The sequence below is a fragment of the Chenopodium quinoa genome, unplaced genomic scaffold, assembly GCF_001683475.1.
Source record: "Chenopodium quinoa cultivar QQ74 unplaced genomic scaffold, ASM168347v1, whole genome shotgun sequence".
In the NCBI taxonomy this organism is placed as follows: Eukaryota; Viridiplantae; Streptophyta; class Magnoliopsida; order Caryophyllales; family Amaranthaceae; genus Chenopodium; species Chenopodium quinoa.
The window spans coordinates 738,347-762,291 of record NW_018744062.1 but is presented as its reverse complement, the minus strand read 5'-3'; the positions used below and the strand labels follow the sequence as shown (position 1 = coordinate 762,291).

At 35.0% G+C, this 23,945-nt stretch overlaps 2 protein-coding genes across 2 annotated transcripts; one reads left to right on the top strand and one right to left on the bottom strand.

Annotated features, from left to right (window-relative positions):
* Window positions 1–83: 83 nt before the first annotated feature.
* LOC110690776 (peroxidase 15-like) lies at window positions 84–2,703 on the bottom strand. Its single transcript, XM_021867666.1, has 2 exons — window positions 2,496–2,703; window positions 84–442 (listed from the first exon to the last, which is right to left on the bottom strand). The coding sequence occupies exons 1-2, from the start codon at window positions 2,701–2,703 to the stop codon at window positions 84–86; spliced, it is 567 nt and encodes a 188-aa protein (XP_021723358.1).
* A 1,403-nt stretch (window positions 2,704–4,106) lies between these two features.
* Window positions 4,107–23,428, top strand: LOC110690774 ((-)-germacrene D synthase-like). The gene is made up of 10 exons (XM_021867665.1): window positions 4,107–4,265; window positions 4,374–4,460; window positions 4,553–4,627; window positions 4,793–5,028; window positions 20,112–20,137; window positions 20,551–20,776; window positions 21,808–22,026; window positions 22,142–22,277; window positions 22,516–22,764; window positions 23,111–23,428. Exons 1-10 carry the CDS (start codon window positions 4,107–4,109, stop codon window positions 23,426–23,428), a joined length of 1,731 nt encoding a protein of 576 aa, XP_021723357.1.
* The last annotated feature ends 517 nt before the right edge of the window (window positions 23,429–23,945 follow it).

Below are 23,945 nucleotides of genomic sequence, written 5' to 3'. Positions count from 1 at the left end.
CTAATTTGATGCTTTAAGCTTCTAATGCTAATAACCCTCCTAATTCGGCCTTTTTATAAGATTTCCGAATTTCAGGTAAAATTCTAATTAGGATTATTAACCCTCCTGCAATTTAACCTTATTTCTCCATTGTTCCTAGTCAAAGGGTTGATATTGCCCATCTTGATCATTGAGCGGACGAATTGGTCGAAGAACATGCTTAGGTTACGACTATAATTATTGACAAGATCTACAGTAGTGGGTGATCCAGAAGTTGAATATAGATCTTGATCTGTGATTAGGAGGCCTACATTAATCTGAAGATTGACGAAATAGCTATTGTCAAATATTCTAGGGCTTCCAAGATCAAGATCTGTCTCAGGATCCCTATCTCCATTTTGGGGACAAGTTTCTTGCAACTTCGCTAAGTACGATGGATTTAAACCTGGGTTTCCTGGAGGAGCTGATTTATATAGCCAAGGATTTCATTATCGAGCAGTGAACACGTCCAATCGTATGAGCACCTACACACTCAATACTAGTTAATACCTTACTAAAAAATGTTGATGTATAACTTTGACCGGAATATATATTGGTGCAAGTGTGCAATAAGCAACACAGCCTCTTATAAGATGTGTCTTAAGACGATGATAAAAGTTCTACGTATAACAAATAGCATAAGGGGGAAGTCATAAAATTTACACAAATTATAGGTCTGATGTAACGAGCAACAAAGACTTGTACGCGCTATGATCCTTGTCAGAAGGCTAATATTAGCGGAGGTGCATACAGAGACAAACTTACCAGATAATGCAACAAGGTCAGTGAGATCGAGGCCAAATTGTTATGGAATTGAATGATCTCATTTTTATTGACCTATATCTTAGATTGTGTATATGTTGATATATTTTTAGGACATTGAATAATTCTGGCTGTTCATGCAAATATTAACAATTTAAGTGCAACACAATGCTTGGTTTGGTGTTTCAATTGGCATGTTGATGTTGGACCCAAAACAAGTGTATGTCCAAATGTCCAATGTATTAGGCATGTTAATGAAATGGCATGAGTTGATATCTAGGTGAGGATTTTGGCTTTATTTGTTAGAACAGTAAACTTGTACGAGTACATAGATGGAAGAATTTGTTTTTTGTTTGTTTGTCGTTAAGCAAAACAAGTGAATTTCCATTGTACAAAGTATTCGTAGAACTACCTCCGTTTCATATTAGTTGTAATTTTGGGGTATTATTTGTGAGATATATAAAATATTTCATTTTGCAACTAATTTAAAACGAAGGTAGTATTATAGATAATACTCCGTACAAGAGAAATTTCTACTACTCGATACTAATTATCTAATTTCTCAACACACGATCACGTTTTAAATACGTCCCATCAAATACCATAGATATCTCTTAAAATTTAAAATAAAGGAAAAATCAATCAATAGGATTTAGGAATATTAGTGGTCATTTTTAGGATGACCATGATTGAAACATCCCACTAATTGTATATTAGGAAAAAATAAATAAAAAAAGACCTTGATACTCTGTACTATTCAGTTATTCACCCATTTTTATTTAACCATCATTTGATGATTATGCATAATGATAACATATTAGAGTTATTAGCTATCAGTCTATCACCGAGGTAAAACTTCAAGTCTAAGTACGTTTATTTCAAAAGATCAAGTACAAATTTGCTTGATTAATGATTAATATCAATTAGTTGACTTTTGGCCATTATAATATTCTTTGTGCCATTATCTATATATTGCTACTTTTTTTTTTTAGCTTAGCCGTTTGCTTCTTGATTAAAAGCTAAATTAATCTTATTTTGATTGATTCTTTTGCACATCATATATGATATATGTTTGTACTTTGTATGCAAAATCAAGCCTCCTCCTCTTCATTGTCACACAGATACACAAAATACAGTTCTTCCTCTTCATCTCCAAAAATATTACACAAAAAAATACAGTCTCTTGTTTTTGGACATTGATCAACGTGTTTTCAATTGGTCTCTTTATACTACACCAACGAGACAATAGTCGTGTTATGTAACCATAAAGGTTGGTTACCAATAGGTCGTGTGTATTAAAAATACATATAACTTTTTTTTAATTGGAATCTAAGAAATTTATGATTTATTAATTATTGTTTTGTATTAAATATTCCTCATATATTATTAGGGCCTGTTCATATTTACTGAACTGAATTGAACTGAACTGATTGGAGCTGAACTGAACTGAACTGAACTGATTGGAGCTGAACTGAACTGAACTGATTGGAGCTGAACTGAACTGAAAATAAGTAAATATGAACAGACCCTTAGTAATTTAGTAGTGATAAAATGGACAAAGAATAAATTTTAAAGATATAAAGCCGAAACCCAACAAAAAAAGGTAATATTATATGTTCATTATTATTTAGTATTAAAATTACTCGGTATTTATCAAGACTAGCTTTTCTAGCTTTAGAATTACAAATTTTCTCAAAATCTAATTTAATAAGAACCCATATTAAATATGCCACTATAGGTTGAAATAATATCTTCTTTGACTGTGTAATTGACAAAGGTGAAGACATCTCCGAACCTATAGAGAGCCTTTGCTACACGAGCTAAACTAAGGATCCAATTGTAGACAAGCTTGGACAAGTGATCATAGTTGTTAGGGCATGGGTTGATTAGCGGCCCTTCATTTACAATATCCTTCCCATTCATCGTCAATAATTTTTTTAAATACTTGCAACACTTCTTCTTTACTCATATTATAATCCTTCATGAAGCATTCCACCCTTGTCACAAGGCACACTCTTCTAGCTACCTCTGCCTATTATTAGTGCATGTTAAAGGTAACCAAAGTTAGTAGAAACACCTCTGCCTCTTATCAGGTGTTGGTTAATGGAGATCCGTCGTCCACTTTTCATCCACAATGTGGGCTTAGGTAGGGTGATCCACTTTCTTCGTATTTGTTTGTTCTTTGCCTGGAGGTTCTTTCAGCCATGTTGCGTAAAGCAGAAGAGAGCGATATTTATTTAAAGGAGTCAGGTTTCTCTCGGGGAACCCTTTCGATTTCGCATATGTTCTTTGCTGATGATTCTCTCCTGTTCTTCCAGGTCTTTCCTTCTGCTTATGATTATCTGATGTGTTTGTTGTCGGAAATCTGTAGCATGTCTGGTTAGATGTTTAATTTACAGAAATCCTTTGTTAAGTTTAGTCCAAATACACCTTCATATTATCGGGATTATCTTGCCAATTCCCTCCGCCTTTAGTGTAGAGACTCTTTGGACTCTTATTTAGGTCTGTCGATTGACTTGGGAAGAAGTAAAGTTTCGACCTTCCGTTTCTTAATTGATAAAGTTTCGAAACGTTTCTCCGATCTTGTCTCTCTCCGGCTCTCTTCTGCTGTCAAATTAGTAATAATCAACTCGCTCCTTGTTGCTTCTTTCAATCATATTTTATCTGTTTTCAAGGTCCTAGTTTCCATTTGTCAATAGGTGGATGGGATGTTGGCTCGCTTTTGGTGGCGTTCCTCTCCCTCTTCTCGAGGAATAGCTTTTCGCTCCTCTTCCTTACTTCAGCTTCCTAAGGGGTTAGGCGGTTTGGGGCTTAGAAGTTTACAATGTTTTAATTCCTCCCTGTTGGCTAAACAACGTTGGCGACTCTTCACACATCCTCAGCTTTTGGTCTCTAGGGTTTTATCTGCAAAATACCATGTGTTTCGGTCTTTTCACTTAGCTCGGGTTTCTCGGCCTTCTTGGGGTTGTCGGGGTCTGTTAGAAGCTCAGGCTACCTTGGAGCGGGGAATTGGCTGGAAAGTGGGATCGGGGTCTCAAGTTTATATTCTTGACGATGTTTTGGGCTCCTGGGGGCCTGTGTCTTTTAGGCCAGATTCAAGCGAGTCGGAGGTCCCGACTCATGTTTCTTCTATCGTTAATCTGCGTTCTTACGCGTGGGACACTCTTAAGAATCATTAGTTTTTTTTTTTTTATAATGTCACTGCTACTAGGATTTTATCGACTGATCGTCCGCAAAAAATGATGGATGATTTTGTTTATTGGAAGTTTACGCGCGATGGTCGATTCTCTACCAAATCAGCTTATGCTTTGTTAATCCGCTAATCAATGCACTCTATAATCAGTGCTCCAGCTCCTACTCTTTGGTGGAAGCACATTTGGGGCATGCCTCTCCTTCCCAAGTTCCGGATGTTTTGCTGGAAGTTGCTTCATGATGCGTTACCTCTTTGCGGTATTTTGCATGCTCGGGAAATCCCGGTTAATCCAGTAATAAGTGTCTTTTGTCGGTATCAGTTGGAAACTACTTCTCATCTATTTTGAGACTACTGTACGATTGTTTCTCAGCTTTTGACTTCTTCTTCTCTGGGTCTCCAGCCTTCTCTCTTACAAGATCAATCGTTTGCTCTTTGGTTTACTACGTTGGTTTTTTATATGGGAGGTCTCGAAGTTGGAACTCTCTTGGTAAGTTGGTTTCCTTTCTCTAGGCTATTTGGTTAACTCGCAATGCAATTATTTTCAGACAGGCAGTCTGCTCTCCAGCTTCAATTCTGCAGATTTTCACTGAATGGGTTGTGAGGCACTCTGATGCTCTTGCGTCGGAAATTCCACTTCTTGTTCTCAGCATCTCAGTTTACCTCCTTTTCCTCCAGTCTTGTTTAGTCATTTACAGGTCTTGGATTTTGCTCCTGCCAATTCGGATTGTTATATTATTTTTTATGATGCTTGGCTTAGGGCTGATCAAATGGCAGGTGCAGGTTGGGTATTTTGACAGTTCTTTTCTCCCTTGGTTCTAGGTGGAGGAGCCAGAGCTTGTCGAACTTCTTCAGCTTTGCATTCGGAATTACAGCCTTGTCTTTGGGCTCTTCAGGCTGCTAGGCGGAGGGTTTTTTTTAAATCCTATCCTTTACCCTGACAGTGCAGTCCTTGCTTCCGTGCAGCGTCGCTCTTATTCTGATGATATTTCCTATTTTTGGTTGATTGATGTGATCAGGGACATATTTCTTGCTTTAGTTCATGTTAGATTCACAAGGTTTCTCGCCTTGAGGTAGCCCCTGTCCACTGGTTGGCTGTCCGTGCTCGTCGTCAGCTCCTTTTATCGTCTTTTTAGCGAGTATTTTCCTTTTGTCTTGTCTTCTTTAGTTCCTTTTGATTGTTTTTTTTGGTTATAAGAAGTCTTTGTCAAAAAAAAAAAGAGAAAAGGTTAGTAGACAGAAAACAAAGGACACAATATTTCATCAATACTCTATACTAGTTGTGTGTAATGAGTTGTGTATTAGAAAAAAAAGGTAAAATTAGCCTTAATTTACATCAAATTGACAAATTATTACTAAGCCTATCTGGACCGGTTACTTTGGCGGTTCTTAAATGAATGAGAATTTAAAAAAAAAAAAAGACTCAACAAAGCTACCATCATTCCTACGTGGACAATATAATAGAAATTAGTTTTAAAATCGACGCAAATAGGGAATTATTTATTCTTTAAGCAATTTTGAGGTAAATTATTCATTTATAAGGATATAATTTTATATTCATTGACTAAGACCATTAGTCTGATTTCTTTAAATTGTACAGATCTTTCATTTTAAATCAAAATTAGGTAGGCTTAATAACTCTTTAAAAAGTTTTTCTGTAGTTTGATTATATTCCATGATTGTTCTCTTCAACTTAATTTCAGTTCAGTTCAGTTCATTTCCCGATTTCAATCTCTCATAAACAATTCAGTTCAGCTTATTTTAGTAAATCAAAATAGCTAGACCCTTAGGCTATTAGTCTGAAGTTTGATTATATATATTAAAATTTTTTTGGCAGCATCAAATCTCAATTTGATTTTTTTTTTTTTGTTTTTTTTTGGTAACTTCAAATCTTAAGTTTGATTATATTTAAAAGTTTGGCAATTTCAAATTTTAATGTGTTGAGTCCCTTAGGTTTTGATTGATAGTTTTGAATGATGACAAACAGCTAAGGGAAACAGGTCCTTGAAAGTGTTCGATACAGTTGGGGGAACCAGCTAACATAGAACACTGTTTCCCCAGACAAGTTATTACTTACATGAGTTTTCTTATTGAACTAACTTGTCTTTATACAGGGAACAGTTATATGATAAAAGTGTTATGTACTGGTAGGGAACCAGTATGTACTGTTTCCATGGTTGCTACGTGGTACAGCAGTCACTTACTCTTTATTGTGCATTAACCATGTTACATGTGCAGTAGTTGAGTTGATTCCAAGACTTGGAGCATAGAAGCCTTTCGAAGATATTTCGAAGAAAGATTGTTTGCTCATAATAGAAGTATTCAAGGAAGATTCAAGTCTTGAAGATTACATGAAGAAAAGACGATTTATGCTTTAATATGTTATCTAGGTTTTCATGTAATATGCTCCGTAGTATGCTTGCATGTTTGGGTTATATAAGTGCTTAAAAGTATATTGAAGTATGATATGAAATCTGGTACAGAGTTGGAACAGGTTTCATAACATGTTTCAATTCAGGGAACCAGGTCGGGGAACCAGGTTCACTGTACGAAATATTCGAGCTGCTGTTTTGGAAAAAGATTTTACAAAAAGATTTTTTCGAAAAGATTATCTTGAAAATATTTTGTGCAGCTGGAAATAAGATGAAATATTCTTGGTTACCTAAAAACTAGGAGTATTTATCTTAATTGATTCTATCTTTGTGATTAAATCAAATAAGATAAAAACTTTCCTAAAATTACATTATATCTTATTCTCTAAGATTGTGTGATTTAAGGAAACTAGGTTTTAGGAATCTAAGCTTATATAAACTCATCTTATTTCACATATTTCGTGTGCCTCTCCAGAAATTAAAAGAGCAATTATTTGAGAGCATTTACTTAAGCACTAATCCCATTCATCAAGTCATATACAAGAGCATTCTAGTACTTAAACTTTTTCTCTTAATTAGCTTCGTAGAAGTGAGATCAAAGGAGAGTTCTTGATTCTTGTATTGAGTCTTTAACAAAGGGGTTAAAGGCTGGGTGAGTGTTTGTGAGTTCAAACACATTGGGCTTACGAGTGTAAGTCGAGAGCACACTCGGAGTAGAGTGTGGGGTTTGCTGGTTCCCGGAGTAGGGAACAGCAGAGTGTTCTTTGTCTTTGTTTTTCGGAGTAGATTAATAAAGAACTTAGGATAGGAGGACGTAGGCCTGAGTTGGCTGAACCTCGTTAAATTTGTTGTGTTCTTTATTGCTTTGTTTCGTTAAATTTGTTGTCTTCTTTATTGCTTATTTATATTCCGCTGCGTACGGGAACCAGCACAACTGGTTCCTCACACATAATCCGAAAAGAAGCAAAATTAGCCAACGATTACTTAACACTCAATTCACCCCCCCCTCTTGAGTGCCCATTGAACCTTCAATTGGTATCAGAGCCTAAGCTTCTCGAAAGAGTAACATCTAGAGGAGTTAAGAATGAGTACTCAAGAATTAAGTGCAATCGGTTATGACAACAAGTCACCCAAGTTTAATGGAAATAATTATGCTTGGTGGAAGAACAGGATCCAGAATGTTATCATGGGTATTGATTATGAATGCTGGCTCGTAGTTAAAAATGGTCCTAATATCATTCTCAAGACAGATGTTGAGGGGAACCAGGTTCCCAAGAAGGATAGCGAATTGGTCATTGCTGATTACAAGTTGCTGGAAAAGAATGCTAAGGCAATGTCAATACTACAACAAGCAATAGGTGAGACCGAAACAAATCGTATCTCTGGCTGTAGTAGTGCTAAGGAGATATGGGACACCCTTGAACTTGCGTTTGAGGGAACCAGCGAGGTAAAACGGTCTAAAATTGATTTAATCATGTCTAAATATGAATTGTTTGCCATGAATAAAAATGAAAAAATCAATGACTGCTTTCGTAGGTTTATGACTATTGTAAATGATCTTAGATCTCTTGGTAAAAATTTATCTGACGAGGATCTTGTGAGAAAATTATTGCGTAGTTTAACAGATGCATGGACAGCCAAGGTAACAGCAGTATATGAAGCAAAGGATCTGTCTACCTTGTCTCTGGAACAGCTGATTGGTTCCCTTATGACTCATGAGATGCTGATTGACTCTAAGTCTGAGAAGGAACCAGCAAGAGGCATGGCGCTTAAGGGAACAGTAGAAGATGATGAAGATGAAATTAGCATGATTGCAAAAAGATTTGAGAGATCTCTTCGAGATCAAAGAAAGAATTTCAAAGGTAAGCATTTTAAAAACTATAAAAAATCTAACTCTAATTCTTCTTCTACAGGATGTTTCAAGTGTGGAGAAAAAGGACATCTTATTCGAGATTGTCCTAAGTGGAATGACAAACAGTCTAAATCCGGAGATAAACAAGCATACAAGAATGCCATGATAGCTTCCATGTGGGGAGACTCTGACTCAGGGTCAGATGAAGAAGAAGGATCATCCAACTCAGATGTTTGCCTAACTGCCTTTACAAACATCAAGGAAAACAGCACTGGTCCAGGAACCAGAGGGGGAACCAGTACATTCAACAAATGCTTTATGGCAAAGAAGGATGTACTACATGAACGCAAGGTAAGCTTAGAGAAAATTAGAGAAGATATGCATGAATATGATAGAGAAAATATGCTTGCTTGTATTGATTCCTTACTAGATGAATGCTATAAACTAAGTGAAACATACATAACTTGCAAAAGAGAATTAAAAGAAAAACGTGGTGAATGTAATATTGCTATTGCTAGTTGTGATCATCTAGAAGGAGTCTGTTATGAACTAAAAAATCAAGTAGCAGAACTAGAGGTTGAATTGGACAAGTGTAAAGTGGAACTAGAAAAGGAAAGATCGTTTGAACCAATTGATGGTGAAGAGGATCTGACCTCCTGGTTCCCTAGAGACTTATCAACCACTAGTGATACTCTTGATTTTTCAGTAGCTATAAGTAAAGCAAATTCGTGTACTAGAACTTCCTTGTTGAAGGCCTTTGAAACATTGGCTTACAACCTGGAAAACTCTCACAAGGAAATTGCTTCACTTAAAGCTGCACAGTTCACTGTTTCCCCTACAGGTACCAGTGTAGATGTCAGTAATACGATTGATAAGTATGAAAGTAATATTTGTGATTTGCATGCGGAAATCAATCAACTGAAAAAGGACAAGCAACCAGTGATTGTTGACATGTCTATTGACTCTATGGTTTCAAAACTTAATCTACAATTCGAAGCTTTAAAAAGTAACTTTGATTTTCTTAAAGAGAAAAACGAATTGTTAACTAAAACACTTGAAACCAGAGAAAAAAGAACTTAATGATAGTCATAGACATGTGGACAAATTATTGAATGCTCAAGAATCCTTAAATTACCTGACTTCATCAAGAGGAAACAGAGGAAAAGTTGGTCTTGGTTATACTAGACAGAGAACCAGGACTAACTGGTCTCCCAGAGAAACCACCTGGATCAAAGAATATCAACGAGGCAAGTATGTCATGACTAAAGAGATGCATGTGTGTTTTCATTGTGGTAAAAATGGACATAAGATACATGAATGTCCAGCTAAGAAAATTAGTGCTAATAAGAACAGCAAGGGTGTAAAATATGTGTGGAGAAGAAAGGATCAACAAGATGTTAATGTTGTTGAAAAGGGACCCAAGTATGTTTGGGTTCCTAAAACTAATGTTTGATTTGCTCTTGCAGGCTAGAGTGAAGGGAGACACCTATTGGTATTTGGACAGTGGTTGCTCAAGACACATGTCCGGGGATAAAGATCAATTCCTTTCACTAGTGGCCTTTGATGGAGGAAGTGTCACCTTTGGGGATAACAGCAAGGGAACCATCACTGGTTTAGGTAAGGTTGGTAAGACACTTTCTAACGCAATAGATGATGTTTATTATGTTGAAGGCTTGCAACATAATCTCTTGAGTATTTCTCAATTATGTGACAAAGGTAATATAGTTGAGTTTCAAGCCAACCTATGTCACATAGTTAACTCACAAACAGGAGAACTTGTATGTGAGGGAACCAGGAAGCATGATGTTTACATCACCTTCTTAGATAAAATCCCTCAAGACAAGTCCATCTGTTTGAGAGCTGTTTCTGACAATAATCAATGGATTTGGCATAAGAGGTTTGGACATGCTAGCCTAACACTTCTAAACAAACTTAAAACACGTGACTTAGTTGTAGGCCTTCCTAACATTAAGTATGAAGCTGATAAAGTTTGTTCTGAATGTGTAAGGGGGAAACAGGTCAAAATTTCTTTTAAGTCTAAAACTGTTTTGAGTACCAGCAGACCCTTCGAACTTGTACACATTGATTTGTGTGGTCCCATGAGAGTACAAAGTCGAAGAGGTCATAGATATGTCTGTGTTATGGTTGATGATTATTCTAGGTACACTTGGGTAATGATGTTACACACAAAGGATGAAACGTTTGAAGAATGGGTAACATTGGTGAAACAAGTGGAGAACCAGCTCACCCACAAGCTGGTCTCGGTAAGATCAGACCATGGTACTGAATTTGATAATGCTAACTTTATTGATTATTGTAGGGAACATGGAGTTAATCACAACTTCTCAGCCCCTAGAACACCTCAACAAAATGGTGTTGTAGAAAGGAAGAATAGAACTCTTGAGGAGATGGCGAGGACGATGCTCATTGAGAGTGGTCTCCCAAAGAGTTTTTGGGGAGAAGCTGTTGACACTGCTTGCTATATATTGAATAGAGGTCTCATTAGACCAAAGTTAAATAAGACTCCCTATGAACTGCTTAAAGGTCGAAAGCCCAACATTACATATTTTCGCATTTTTGGATGTAAATGTTATGTGCATAATAATGGGAAGGACCAGCTTGATAAATTTGATCCTAGAAGTGATGAGGGAATCTTCCTTGGATACTCTTCTCACAGCAAAGCATATAGAGTCTTTAATAAAAGGACTCTTCGTGTTGAGGAGAGTGTCCATGTCATTTTTGATGAATTTAACATGTCTTCTGAGATTGCGCAGGTACAACCTGATGAAGTGATTGGATTGATGGATTTCACGGGGAACCAGTATACTGGTCCCACGGATGAAGTGCAAGCAGATCTAGGCCTACCAAATACTCCACCAGATGATAATGATGAAGTGCCTAGAGAAGAAAATGAAGATAATGAGAACTCTGAAGGGGAACCAAGTCCTGATGGTTCCTCAAATAATAGACAGGTAATGAGTTCAGGGGGAACAGAAGAAGGTACCACCCCTGAACCTGAGGTAAGTAATGATAGAGGAAACAGCATGAATGTGAATCCTCCTGGCTCCTCAGAAGAAGGAGAGATCCATGAACATGCTGGTTCCCAACTTAATGAGAAAGCACGAAACAGTCTTAATTTTAAAAGTTATAGATATCAATCTTCTCATCCCACTGATCAAATAATTAGTGATATAAATAAGGGGATTCAAACGAGAACAAATGTTTTTCAAAACTTTTGTGCTTTCTATTCTTTCCTGTCTAATGTAGAGCCTACTGACTATAAAATGGCATTGACTGATCCTGATTGGGTACTAGCTATGCAAGATGAGTTAAATCAGTTTCAGAGGAACCAGGTTTGGCACCTGGTTCCCCGTCCCAAGGAAAGATCAGTCATTGGCACTAGATGGGTCTTTAGAAACAAGTTAGATGACCTTGGTACTATAGTCAGAAACAAAGCAAGGCTAGTGGTGCAAGGGTACAATCAACAAGAAGGAATTGACTATGATGAGACGTTTGCACCAGTAGCTAGGCTAGAGGCTATTAGGATTTTAATTGCTTATGCTGCTCACATGAATTTTAAGCTGTTTCAGATGGATGTAAAGACTGCCTTCCTCAATGGATATTTAAAGGAAGAAGTATATGTGGAGCAGCCACCTGGTTTTGAAGATGCACTGTTCCCCCAACATGTGTACAAGTTGGACAAAGCATTATATGGATTGAAACAAGCTCCGAGGGCTTGGTATGAAAGATTGTCCAATTTCTTGATGGCAAATGATTACAAGAGGGGAACAGTAGACAAGACCTTGTTCATAAGAACCAGGGGGAAACACTTGATTGTAGTACAAATTTATGTTGACGATATTTTATTTGGTGCTACTAATCAGGTTTTATGTGATGAATTTGCTAATCTTATGCAGAGTGAATTTGAAATGAGCATGATGGGAGAACTAGGATTCTTCCTAGGGCTGCAGATTAAGCAAATGGATGATGGAATAATGATCCATCAACAAAAGTACTTAAAAGAGTTGCTGAAAAAATTCGGCATGGAGAACAGCAAAGCTTATGATACACCTGTTCCCCCATCTACAAAATTAGATGCTGATCTTAAGGGAAAAGATGTTGAAGCTTCTCTTTATAGAGGAATGATAGGTTCTCTACTTTATCTAACAGCTAGTAGACCTGACATTGTGTTTTCTGTTGGTTTGTGTGCTAGGTTTCAAAGCAATCCAAAGGAATCTCACTTGAAGGCTGTTAGAAGGATACTTAGGTATCTTGTAGGAACAGCAAATCTGGGATTGTGGTACCCCAAAGGCAGTACCATTGATCTTATTGGATACACAGATGCAGATTATGCTGGTTTCTTAGTTGATAGAAAGAGCACATCAGGTATGGCACACTTTCTTGGCTCTTGTCTAATTTCATGGGGTTCTAAAAAGCAAAATTCAGTGGCCCTATCCACAGCAGAGTCTGAATATATAGCTGCAGCTTCATGCTGTTCCCAGCTACTGTGGATAAGGAACCAGCTGAAAGATTTTGGTGTTATTTATAAAAGTGTTCCTATTTTCTGTGATAACACTAGTGCAATCAATATTTCAAAGAATCCTGTGCAACACTCCAAGACAAAACACATTGAAATAAGACACCATTTTTTAAGAGACAATGTGGAAAAAGGATTGGTGGAGATGTTGTTTTGTAAAAGTGAAGATCAAATTGCTGATATCTTCACAAAGCCTTTGTGTAGAGAGTCTTTTTGTAGGTTAAGAGTCCTTTTAGGTCTAGTTAGATTTTAGGTTTTGGCTTCAATTACTTCCTTCAATGATTGGTTAGAATGGTATTCTCTTGTATAGTGTGTGTACATACTTATGTTGATATCTTTCAAGTGTTGTGTAGATGGTTCAAAATCTCAAAAAGATTGAGAATCATTGTTGTAAGAAACAGGTGAAATCAGGCTGAATTGCCAGAAACAGCGTGACATGGTTCTATACAGGTACCAGCAAAGGGAAACAGCAGACCAGCTCTGATATGTCATCCGATAATATCTTTTATTTTCGGAAGATTACTATAAGATATTTCCTTTTGGAAGGAATTTATCTTATTTCAGTTATTTAATCCCATATAAAAGGCAAACATATCATATGCCTTATTTATAGTTGGTTGAGATAATTATGGTAAAAGATAATTACCAAATTTTTGATTTCAATTTAAAAATATCCTTTACAGTTGCTTTTTATTGGCTCAACTAACTCTTTTCTTTCCTTCTTCTCTCTTTGTGCTTCATTGTTAAAAATGTACACTAACCCTTTGTGCAGATCATCAATCATCATCACTCGAAATTCTCTTTCTCTCTCTCGTATGCTTTAAATTCATCATTGATCATTCGGTTACTGTTCACTCAAGGAACCAGCTCAGTCTCAGGGGGAACATCAGAAGGAAGCTCAAATGTCCTTAAGCCCGAAGTTGGAGGAAATTCAGAAAAGTCAGAGTGAAAAGGATGAAATAGAGGTTGTTGGTTATTATGAGGAGACACCCACTGCTAAGACCATGGTACGAAGTAGAGTAACTCAATTAAAGAAGTTCACTGAGAAGGTGCAGGAGGAACATTCCATTGACGCTGTTCCAGGAACCAAGAGAAAAAGGGTACCAGCAAGAACCTCTTTGCTTGATTGATGTGATGCTAGTTTTGCACTCGTTATGCAACAAGGAGAACATTCTGAATCAGTACATATCTCTCATGATTTAAAAAAAAAAAAAAAAAAAAAAAAAAAAAAAAAAAATAGAGGAACCAGCAGGTCAGGAAGTGGTTTTGAAACAGATTGGGGAATCACAAGAATATGCTTAGTAATATAATGATTTTGGTTTAAGCAGAGCATGGTGACAAAGATGAAGAGGAATCAGATGATAATACAGAAGATGTTGCAAAGTTTGAGGAGGAGGAAGGGAACGAGAATGATGATGAGGAGTGATGCTGTTTCTGTTCTTGTTTCCTCACCCTCATGTTTATTCTAAAATAACTGATTTTGTTGGTCTGTCTACTTCTCTCCATTCCATGAACTTTCTTTTTGGATGGATTTGGGCTTCTTTGGTTGAACTTTGTTGGCTTGTATGAACTACTAACTCTGCTATGGTATGAACTGTTTGACTAATCTCTTTTTGCAGCATAATGCTTGAATGGTGGTTGATGCCATTGTATGGATAAGCACATTAACTTGTGCACATTGCTTTTACTTGTGGATACTTTTTAATGATGCCAAAAGGGGGAAGTAGTCTGAAGTTGAAGCCTAAGGTTTAGCTAGTTTAGATTGAGTCAGTTTGAGTCTTTTTATTTCGTATTTTCTATTTTCTGTTTAGGGAACCAGTTGGCCTAACTGACTTGTTCCAAAGAGTCTTGAGTCCTTGAAGTTTTTGATGGTTTTCTTTTTGAGCATGTCCACAGGTTCAGGAACTTCAAGAGTTTGTCATCATCAAAAAGGGGGAATTTGTTGAGTCCCTTAGGTTTTGATTGATAGTTTTGAATGATGACAAACAGCTAAGGGAAACAGGTCCTTGAAAGTGTTCGATACAGTTGGGGGAACCAGCTAACATAGAACACTGTTTCCCCAGACAAGTTATTACTTACATGAGTTTTCTTATTGAACTAACTTGTCTTTATACAGGGAACAGTTATATGATAAAAGTGTTATGTACTGGTAGGGAACCAGTATGTACTGTTTCCATGGTTGCTACGTGGTACAGCAGTCACTTACTCTTTATTGTGCATTAACCATGTTACATGTGCAGTAGTTGAGTTGATTCCAAGACTTGGAGCATAGAAGCCTTTCGAAGATATTTCGAAGAAAGATTGTTTGCTCATAATAGAAGTATTCAAGGAAGATTCAAGTCTTGAAGATTACATGAAGAAAAGACATTTATGCTTTAATATGTTATCTAGGTTTTCATGTAATATGCTCCGTAGTATGCTTGCATGTTTGGGTTATATAAGTGCTTAAAAGTATATTGAAGTATGATATGAAATCTGGTACAGAGTTGGAACAGGTTTCATAACATGTTTCAATTCAGGGAACCAGGTCGGGGAACCAGGTTCACTGTACGAAATATTCGAGCTGCTGTTTTGGAAAAAGATTTTACAAAAAGATTTTTTCGAAAAGATTATCTTGAAAATATTTTGTGCAGCTGGAAATAAGATGAAATATTCTTGGTTACCTAAAAACTAGGAGTATTTATCTTAATTGATTCTATCTTTGTGATTAAATCAAATAAGATAAAAACTTTCCTAAAATTACATTATATCTTATTCTCTAAGATTGTGTGATTTAAGGAAACTAGGTTTTAGGAATCTAAGCTTATATAAACTCATCTTATTTCACATATTTCGTGTGCCTCTCCAGAAATTAAAAGAGCAATTATTTGAGAGCATTTACTTAAGCACTAATCCCATTCATCAAGTCATATACAAGAGCATTCTAGTACTTAAACTTTTTCTCTTAATTAGCTTCGTAGAAGTGAGATCAAAGGAGAGTTCTTGATTCTTGTATTGAGTCTTTAACAAAGGGGTTAAAGGCTGGGTGAGTGTTTGTGAGTTCAAACACATTGGGCTTACGAGTGTAAGTCGAGAGCACACTCGGAGTAGAGTGTGGGGTTTGCTGGTTCCCGGAGTAGGGAACAGCAGAGTGTTCTTTGTCTTTGTTTTTCGGAGTAGATTAATAAAGAACTTAGGATAGGAGGACGTAGGCCTGAGTTGGCTGAACCTCGTTAAATTTGTTGTGTTCTTTATTGCTTTGTTTCGTTAAATTTGTTGTCTTCTTTATTGCTTATTTATATTCCGCTGCGTACGGGAACCAGCACAACTGGTTCCTCACACATAATCCGAAAAGAAGCAAAATTAGCCAACGATTACTTAACACTCAATTCACCCCCCCCCTCTTGAGTGCCCATTGAACCTTCATAATGTGATTTGAAAAGTTTGGCAACATCAAATCTAAAGTTTGAAGTTTGAAGTTTATTGAAAAGTTTGAATTCAACTTTAAAGTCTGAAGTTTGAAATGTTAGGCAACTTCAAAATTGAAGTTTGATTATATTTAAAAGTTTGAAAAGCTTTTTCTAAGTTTGATTATATTTAAATTTGTCTGAAGTTTAATTTGATCAACTTCAATTTTTTTTGACAACTTCAAATCTTAATGTAATTTTTTTTCCTTTTCTTTTCGTTTTTGTATGACAACATATTTCCGACAACATATTTCCGACATTGAACAACATATTTCCGATGTTCACGCGTAACAGGATATGGAGTAAAAAAAATAAATGCAAGCAATAGCAATCAAAGTTCTTATGGTTACAATTATAGTGACGGGGGACTAAGTATCAACAAAATCGATGCAATGTTTGATGTGGAGCCATTGATTACAATTACCTAAATAAAGAAATGTCAAATTAAACAAATCTTTGATGTGGAGTCATTGATATCTTGAAGATTGCTCATTGTGAGTCTGTAACAATATGTCAAAAAGTCTTCATTGACACATTATTCTAATTATCTGTGCTTTGATCAATTTTTTGACATAGATAGATTGGAAAAATATCATTTCACGATTCATGATTCATGTTGTCAATTATTATTAGTTGGATATCTAACGCAAGAAAAAAATATCTCGCCTCCCCACACCTCTTCTCTCCTCCTCTCTTCTAGGATTTCTCCCAAATCTTGGTCGTTTAGGTCGAAAATAGTTTAATTTCTTCGGAATTAAGACTTTTTCTGACCATTTTCCCTTATTTTTTTAGCTTTGCAATTTAGGTCTCAATAAATCTACATGAGTAATGTAGATATTTGTCTGCCTCCCTATGGTGGAGTCTTTAGTTCATTTTTGTTAGTTTAGTTGTTTGTTTATGTTTAAGGTTTATTTATATGTAAGAGTTTATAAAAAAAGGTAACATCTTTTTCTCTATTGTTAATTCGTTGGTAAAGATTTGTTCGGGATCCCAACGGTTGTCAAATTTATTTTCAAATATGTTCAAGCGAATCAAATGAAAGTCATCCTTACGGAAACAACAAATCATTAGACCGTCTCTCCAAAATGGAGGTATATTGTAGCGAAGTGTGCGAAGAAATGTACTACATTGCAAGATCTTTTCAACGATCGTAGCTTTGATGAAGGAAACCCTAATTTGATTCAATTTTTTTATTTGCTAATTTATATTTCACCTGTAGGTGTCGTATGGGTTTTTATCAATGAATTGATTTGTTTCAAAAAAAAAAAGTTATCATTATTATCTGTAGCAATGGGATAATTCTATAATATTCTACATAATTTTACTAATATTTTTAACATTTTCATATAAAATACTACCTCCGATTGTTATTATTTGCAAATTTGGAGTATTTTATATCTCACAAATAATACCCCATAGTTGCAAATAATAAAAAAAAAGAGGCAGTACAAACATTTAATTTAAAAATATAATATTTTGTCTATTTTTTTTTATTATTAATCCAACTTTTTGATTGATTTTTTCTTTTTTAATAATCCAACCTTATACACCCATGTCTTCAAACGATCCCAAGTAAGCGTGCCACAATCAAGTTTCGACTAATGAACCTCATATATAAAATCACATTTCTTACCATCTTGGCCAATAACAAGTTAGGTTAATTATATACACATAATTAAATATATCTTTGAGTAAGCATAGCCTGAAAAAAAAAAAAAGAGGAATAATAGTCTCTTTATTATTAAATATATCTTTGGTCAAGACACTAGAAAGTGATATTATTAAAATTCTCTTTATTTTTATACTAACATTGTGTCATTGTGTCTTAAAGTAGCAATTCAGTATAGGCCACACACTAGTTTAATTTTAAATACTTTAGTCACCTGAGATTGAGGGATAGCTCAAGTTGTTAGAGATCCCCTCTCGGTTTCAAGAGATCTTGGGATCAATTCTCATTATCCGCTCTTGTGGCTAAAAAAAAAAGAAAAAAAAAACCTTAGTCAATTAAATAGCTTATAAATCTATTAATTATTACTAAAAAAAAACATGGCTTGCATATCTTTCCTCAAAACTGTATACATGTCGCTTCCTTATAAATTAAAATTTCCGTCTAGAACCATTGATGATGTCAATTTTGTGATACTTTTTGTGTGTGTATGAGAGAGAGAGAGATACTTCGTAAACAAGCTAAGTAATTATTTCAACAACTCCAATCTAGAAAATTAGAGTACACTAAGGGCGTGTTCGATACTAGCTTTTGAGTAGCTTTTAGGTAAAATTAAATAGCAACTGCATTCCTTCCAATAAATTTATGACAAAATTATAAGATTCATTTTATATACAAGTTCTAGGCTATAATTTTTTTTTGTTAAAATCGTGCATCGCACGGAATACTCTAGTGTTCTCTATTTTAGACTCTTTTTCTCAAACTCACTACCTTCCAACATCGGAGGCCACACACTAGATTATTACTTAGTCAACTAAATAGCTTATAAATGTTCTCTATTTTAGACTCTGTCTCAAACTCTCTACTTACCTTAGCTTCGTTCTAGTTCAAATTCACCCGGCCCCTGAGCTTCACAAATTTTCATAGCCAAGTCTTTCCCTCTTGCACTACTCGCACCACCGTGCTCATACCATTGTGCGACACCCCTTGCCGCCCCTCAATGCTATGGTGCTCCCTTACTAAAATACCAGACTTTTGTGGCCAAATGTGATTACCGACGACAAAGTTCTTACTCCTCAACCTACACGTCGAATGGAGAAACATCTTCTCAAGAAGAGGCAGATATGCATAGACCTCTTGCTCATTTCCCCCAGACATATGGGGTGATCGCTTCGACAACTTCACTCTTGAACACTTATCGGTATTACTTAACTTTTTACAGTATCAGTAGTAATTGAGTAATATGGGTAACTTTTTAAGAATAAAAGTAACTGAGTAATATAAGTAACTTTTTAAGAATAAAAGTAACTGAATAACTAATATGGGTAATTTTTTAAGAATAAAAGTAACTGAGTAACTAATATGGGTAATTTTTTAAGAATAAAAGTAACTGAGTAATTAATATGGGTAATTTTTTGAGAATAAAAGTAACTAGTATTTTGATAGGTTAAAGGTAATTATGTGAGAATAAAAGTAATTGTGTAATAAGGGTAATTTTTGTTGGACTAAGGATCTGTTCACATTTACTTAATTTAAGTTTAATTTAGTTCAGTTCAGCTCCAATCAGTTCAGTTCAGCTCTTAATTTCCCTCTCTTATAAAATATTCATTTCAGCTCCTATCAGTTCAGTTCAGCTCTTAATTTCCCTCTCTCATAAAACATTCATTTCAGCTCACTTCAGTTCAGTTCATCTCCAATCAATTCAGTACAGCTCCAATCAATTGAGTTCATTTCAGTTCAGATCAAATTAGTAAATATAAACAAGCCTGAAGGGTAACTTTTATGATAAAATGGACAACTTTTGATTTACAATAACCTAATGTATATTAAACTTATTATTGTACATCCGATGCATAAAATTTTTTTTTGATCATTGATTATTTGATTAGGCACCCTCCATGCCCTACACGTAAGTAGGGTACACGAGTATCTTATTACATAATAGTTTTTCTTAAAATATGGAGCACATAGTCAATATGATTCTAACGATTTTTTAATTTTTTTCATACGTATTTTAAGAGGATGGATGAATATGCAAAAGAAATCAAGCCGCTGAAGAATGAAGTGCGGTTAATGCTAATGGATGATTCTACGGATTTGCGCCAGAAGATGCGTTTGATTGATGTCGTGGAACGTTTAGGGTTTCCTTATTACTTTGAGAACGAAATAAAAGAATTATTAGAAAAGTTTTATACAAAACTTAAGAAAAGTAATTTTGTTATGGACTATGATTTATCTGATACCTCATCGTTTTTTTCGAATATTCAGGCAACATGGATATAATATGCCTTGTGGTAAGTCTACGTTGTTTTTACCTTAATGTAAAATTAATGGTTTTTATCATCTTATCTAATAATGCTTTTTTTTTTTTTTTTTTTTTTTGACAAGATCTAATAACAAAAAATACTAGTTAATCAATTCAATTTGATAAACAAAATTTGTTTTATGTACCATTTTGCCATTTGATAAACAAATTTTATTTATTAAATTGATTAACTGGGACTATCTCGTTAGAATAATATATACATTAGATTAAATAGGAACATATGGTTACTTAGCTAATAAATTCACAATCTAACAATTAAACTTATGCATGCATGCATATCTGGAATAAACTTCTAAGAGTTAAATTTATTTATTTTTATTCTTCTTAAATGAACAAATAATGTATCAGCAAACTAAAAGAATTATTGCAACATAAATCCAGATGTATTCTACAAGTTTACAAATAATAAAGGCAAGTTTAAAGAATCATCAAGGAGCGATGAAAGGGGCATGCTAAGCTTGTATGAGGCTGCCCATTTAAGGATACATGATGAACACATTCTTGAGGAAGCCCTTACTTTCACCACCGATTTTCTTAACTCCATTTCAACATTCTCTGAGCAAGCTCGCCTCGCATTGAAGCAGCCCTTGCACCGTGGAAATCAAAGGTTACAATCACAACGATTCATTAACTTTTACGAGCAAGATTTTGAGTCTTGCGATGAAAAGCTTCTTCAACTCGCAAAGCTTGAATTCAACCGATTGCAATTGTTACATTGCCAAGAGTTGAGCCAAATCCAGGAGTTAGTAGCTAATCCATTTGAATTAAAACACTTTAGGGGTGTTTAGTAAAAAGATTGAGTTTTTGAAAAAAAAATAAAAATTGAGTGCTTATTAAAACATTTGATCAAAAATAGATGTTTAATTGGACTACTTAGAATTTATCTTTTTCGGTTTTTTTTTTTTTTTTTTTTTTTTTGTCAGAAACTACCTAATTAAACCTAATTTTAATGAAAAACTACCTAATAAAAAGTAACATGTTGTAAACTACTATCTTTGACCGAATTGCCACCGTTAACCTAATTTTATGGCGTTGACCACCTCAAAACACCATCGAAACCGCCGCGAGGTTGGTTTTTAACGTGGTAAGGTTATTTTCGAGGTGAGTTGGTGAGGGTATCGTTTCGAGAGGGTGCTTTTTGGGTTTATAAGTGGTGGTTTTGGGGTTAGAGGGTAGTTTCGGCATGGTGGAGGCTATTTCAAGTATGTTGTATGGGTTTTGGGGATGAGAGCAGTAGTTTTGGGAGGTGTTTAAGATTGGTCAACGGTGGAAATCCAACATATGTAGTATTGTACAACGTTCGACCTTTTATTAGGTAATTTCTTACAAAACTTTACTTTTTATTAGACAATTTATTACAATTTTTTTATTAGGTCGTTTCTCACAAAATCTGAGTTTTATTAGCTAATATCTCACAAAATATTCTTTTTAATTTTTTTTTTCAAAAGAGCTTCTTTTAAGCTCATAATTTATTATAACTTGTTCTATTAATCTCCAAAAAGCTAAGTTTGTGAGCTAAGCTATTTCAAAGAGACGATTCTAAAAGTTATTGATATTTATATCCTTGTTGGATAGTCTATTCTAATATCTAGACTTTCTCAAATCCTAACTATTTTGATGCTTTTGCCTATTTCACAGGTGGTGCAAAAACTTAGAATTGGCAAGGAAATTTCCTCATTTAAGGCAGAGACAAGTTGAATATCACTACTTGTCAATTATTATGTATTATGTACCTCAATATTCTCTTGCTAGAATATTATTTTCCAAACTTTTAGTTCTTCTATCGTTTTTAGATGATACATATGATGCATATGGAACTTTTGAGGAACTCGAGTGTCTCGCCAATGCATTTGAGAGGTACTATATGTCTATATGTGATATATATACTCCATCTATTTGCAATTAATTGTATTGTTTGTCAATTCCTAACTAAATTTAATACAACTTTAATTAATTACATGTGTCATTCCAGGTGGGACTTAATGGAGAAGTTTTCGGCTAATTATATGAAAATCTTGTACGAATTTGTCATTACAACTCTTGACGATGTTGCCAAGGAGATGACAAAAATCGGAAAGCCATATGCTGGTTTTTTTGCAAAAGAACAAGTAAGGCCTTGAAGTTTTATATATAAACTGATTTTGGCACGCCTTTGATTAATATTGACACACCTCTATGTGAAAAAAGAGCTTAGAAAATTGTATATGTTGTCATAAACAGATGTGTCAAAATCAATTTTTGGTATGCCAAAATCATTTCCACGTTATTGTAAATGTGAAAATATTGTCCAATATAGATCCATTTCCGGGATTGTAAATGTGAAAATGTTGTTGTCCTGGCCTATAGGTGAAAAGATCAATAAGAAACTACTATACTGAGATAAAGTGGGTGAAATCAAAATATGTGCCAACATTTGAGGAATACATGTTCAATGGAAGAAATACAGCCGGTATGCAAATCATAGGGACTATATTGTTGATGGGTATGGAAGAGATTGCAGAAGCAAAACCATATATCCAGTTGATGCAATACACTACGGCGATTACAGCTAGCTCGAACATTTGCCGGCTCATGGATGACATGACTACCGGCAAGGTAAGACCACAAGATCTAGCAAATTAAATGTTCCTTTTTTTTTGGGCAACTAGCATATGTAGGGCATGTTCTCGTTGACTGAACTCAGCTGAACTGAACTGAACTGAACTGAGCTGAGCTGAACTGAACTGAAGTGAAATAAATATTTTATAAGAGAAGGAAATTAGGAGATGAACTGAACTGAAGTGAGTTGAACTGAACTGAGTTGAACTGAATTTCAACGTATGAGAACAGACCCGTAGTAAATTGATGAAAATTTCTTTTATGTTTTCTTCTAATATATGATCATTGTGTTTAATAAATGTATGTGACAATATTTGATGTCGCGTTCACATTGATTATATAGGCCGAGCTAGCAAGAGGTGTACGCCTTGCTTCAAGTGTGGAATGCTACATGAATGATTATAGTATGAGTCACGAAGAAGTGTTGCAAGTATTTAAAAAAATTATTGACGATGCATGGAAGGATCTCGTAAATGAGGGGTTGCTAATCAACCCATGTCCTCATGACTATGATCACTTGTCCAAGCCTGTTTATGATCGGATGCTTAACCTTGCTCGTGCAGCGGAGTCCTTCTATAAGTTTGGAGATGGCCTCACTTTTGTGAAAACCACAATCAAAGAAGATATTGTTGCAATTTATGCTCAACCCTTTTCTATTTGAGTTTTTGATTTTCTCCACATTTCATACTTGTGTTTTTTTGTTTAGGCCTACATTCGTGGCCTGTATTTTTTTTTTTGGGTTTTAAAAGTACTTTTTAAAGTCCTTACATGATACCCCTACTGTTTTTTTTAATTTAAAATGATTTGATGTACTCTTTATATAAACTAGTTGTGTGCGCGCTATTCCAAGTTATCGTAATTTCTTTATAGCAATTAATAATAAAGTTGATTAAATTTAAATATCTTGATTATAGTAAGATAGATTCAAGACTTTGTATTTGTAACATATGTTTATTTCAATCTCCTTTCCTTCATCTCCCTTTCCCTTAGCTTCGTAGAGTTATGGAAAGTTGGGGTGAAAACTTATGACTTACATGGTCGATCACCAAAACTTGAAAAATAAATTGTATCATCTCAAAGACTGATAAAAGGGAAACTGTAACAAATTTTCATCACCAAAGATCATCACTCATCACAAGTAATAATGAAATTAGTACAATTATCATAACTCTTAATAA

Coding starts and splice junctions, on each gene's coding strand:
- LOC110690776 (XM_021867666.1), bottom strand. CDS start 2,703: ATGAATGGGAAGGATATTGTAAATGAAGGGCCGCTAATCAACCCATGC. Junction 443..2,495: donor TAGTGGCATATTTAATATGG/GTTCTTATTAAA, acceptor TATATAAATCAG/CTCCTCCAGGAAACCCAGGT.
- LOC110690774 (XM_021867665.1), top strand. CDS start 4,107: ATGCACTCTATAATCAGTGCTCCAGCTCCTACTCTTTGGTGGAAGCAC. Junction 22,027..22,141: donor CTCGCCAATGCATTTGAGAG/GTACTATATGTC, acceptor GTGTCATTCCAG/GTGGGACTTAATGGAGAAGT. Junction 22,765..23,110: donor ATGACATGACTACCGGCAAG/GTAAGACCACAA, acceptor TTGATTATATAG/GCCGAGCTAGCAAGAGGTGT.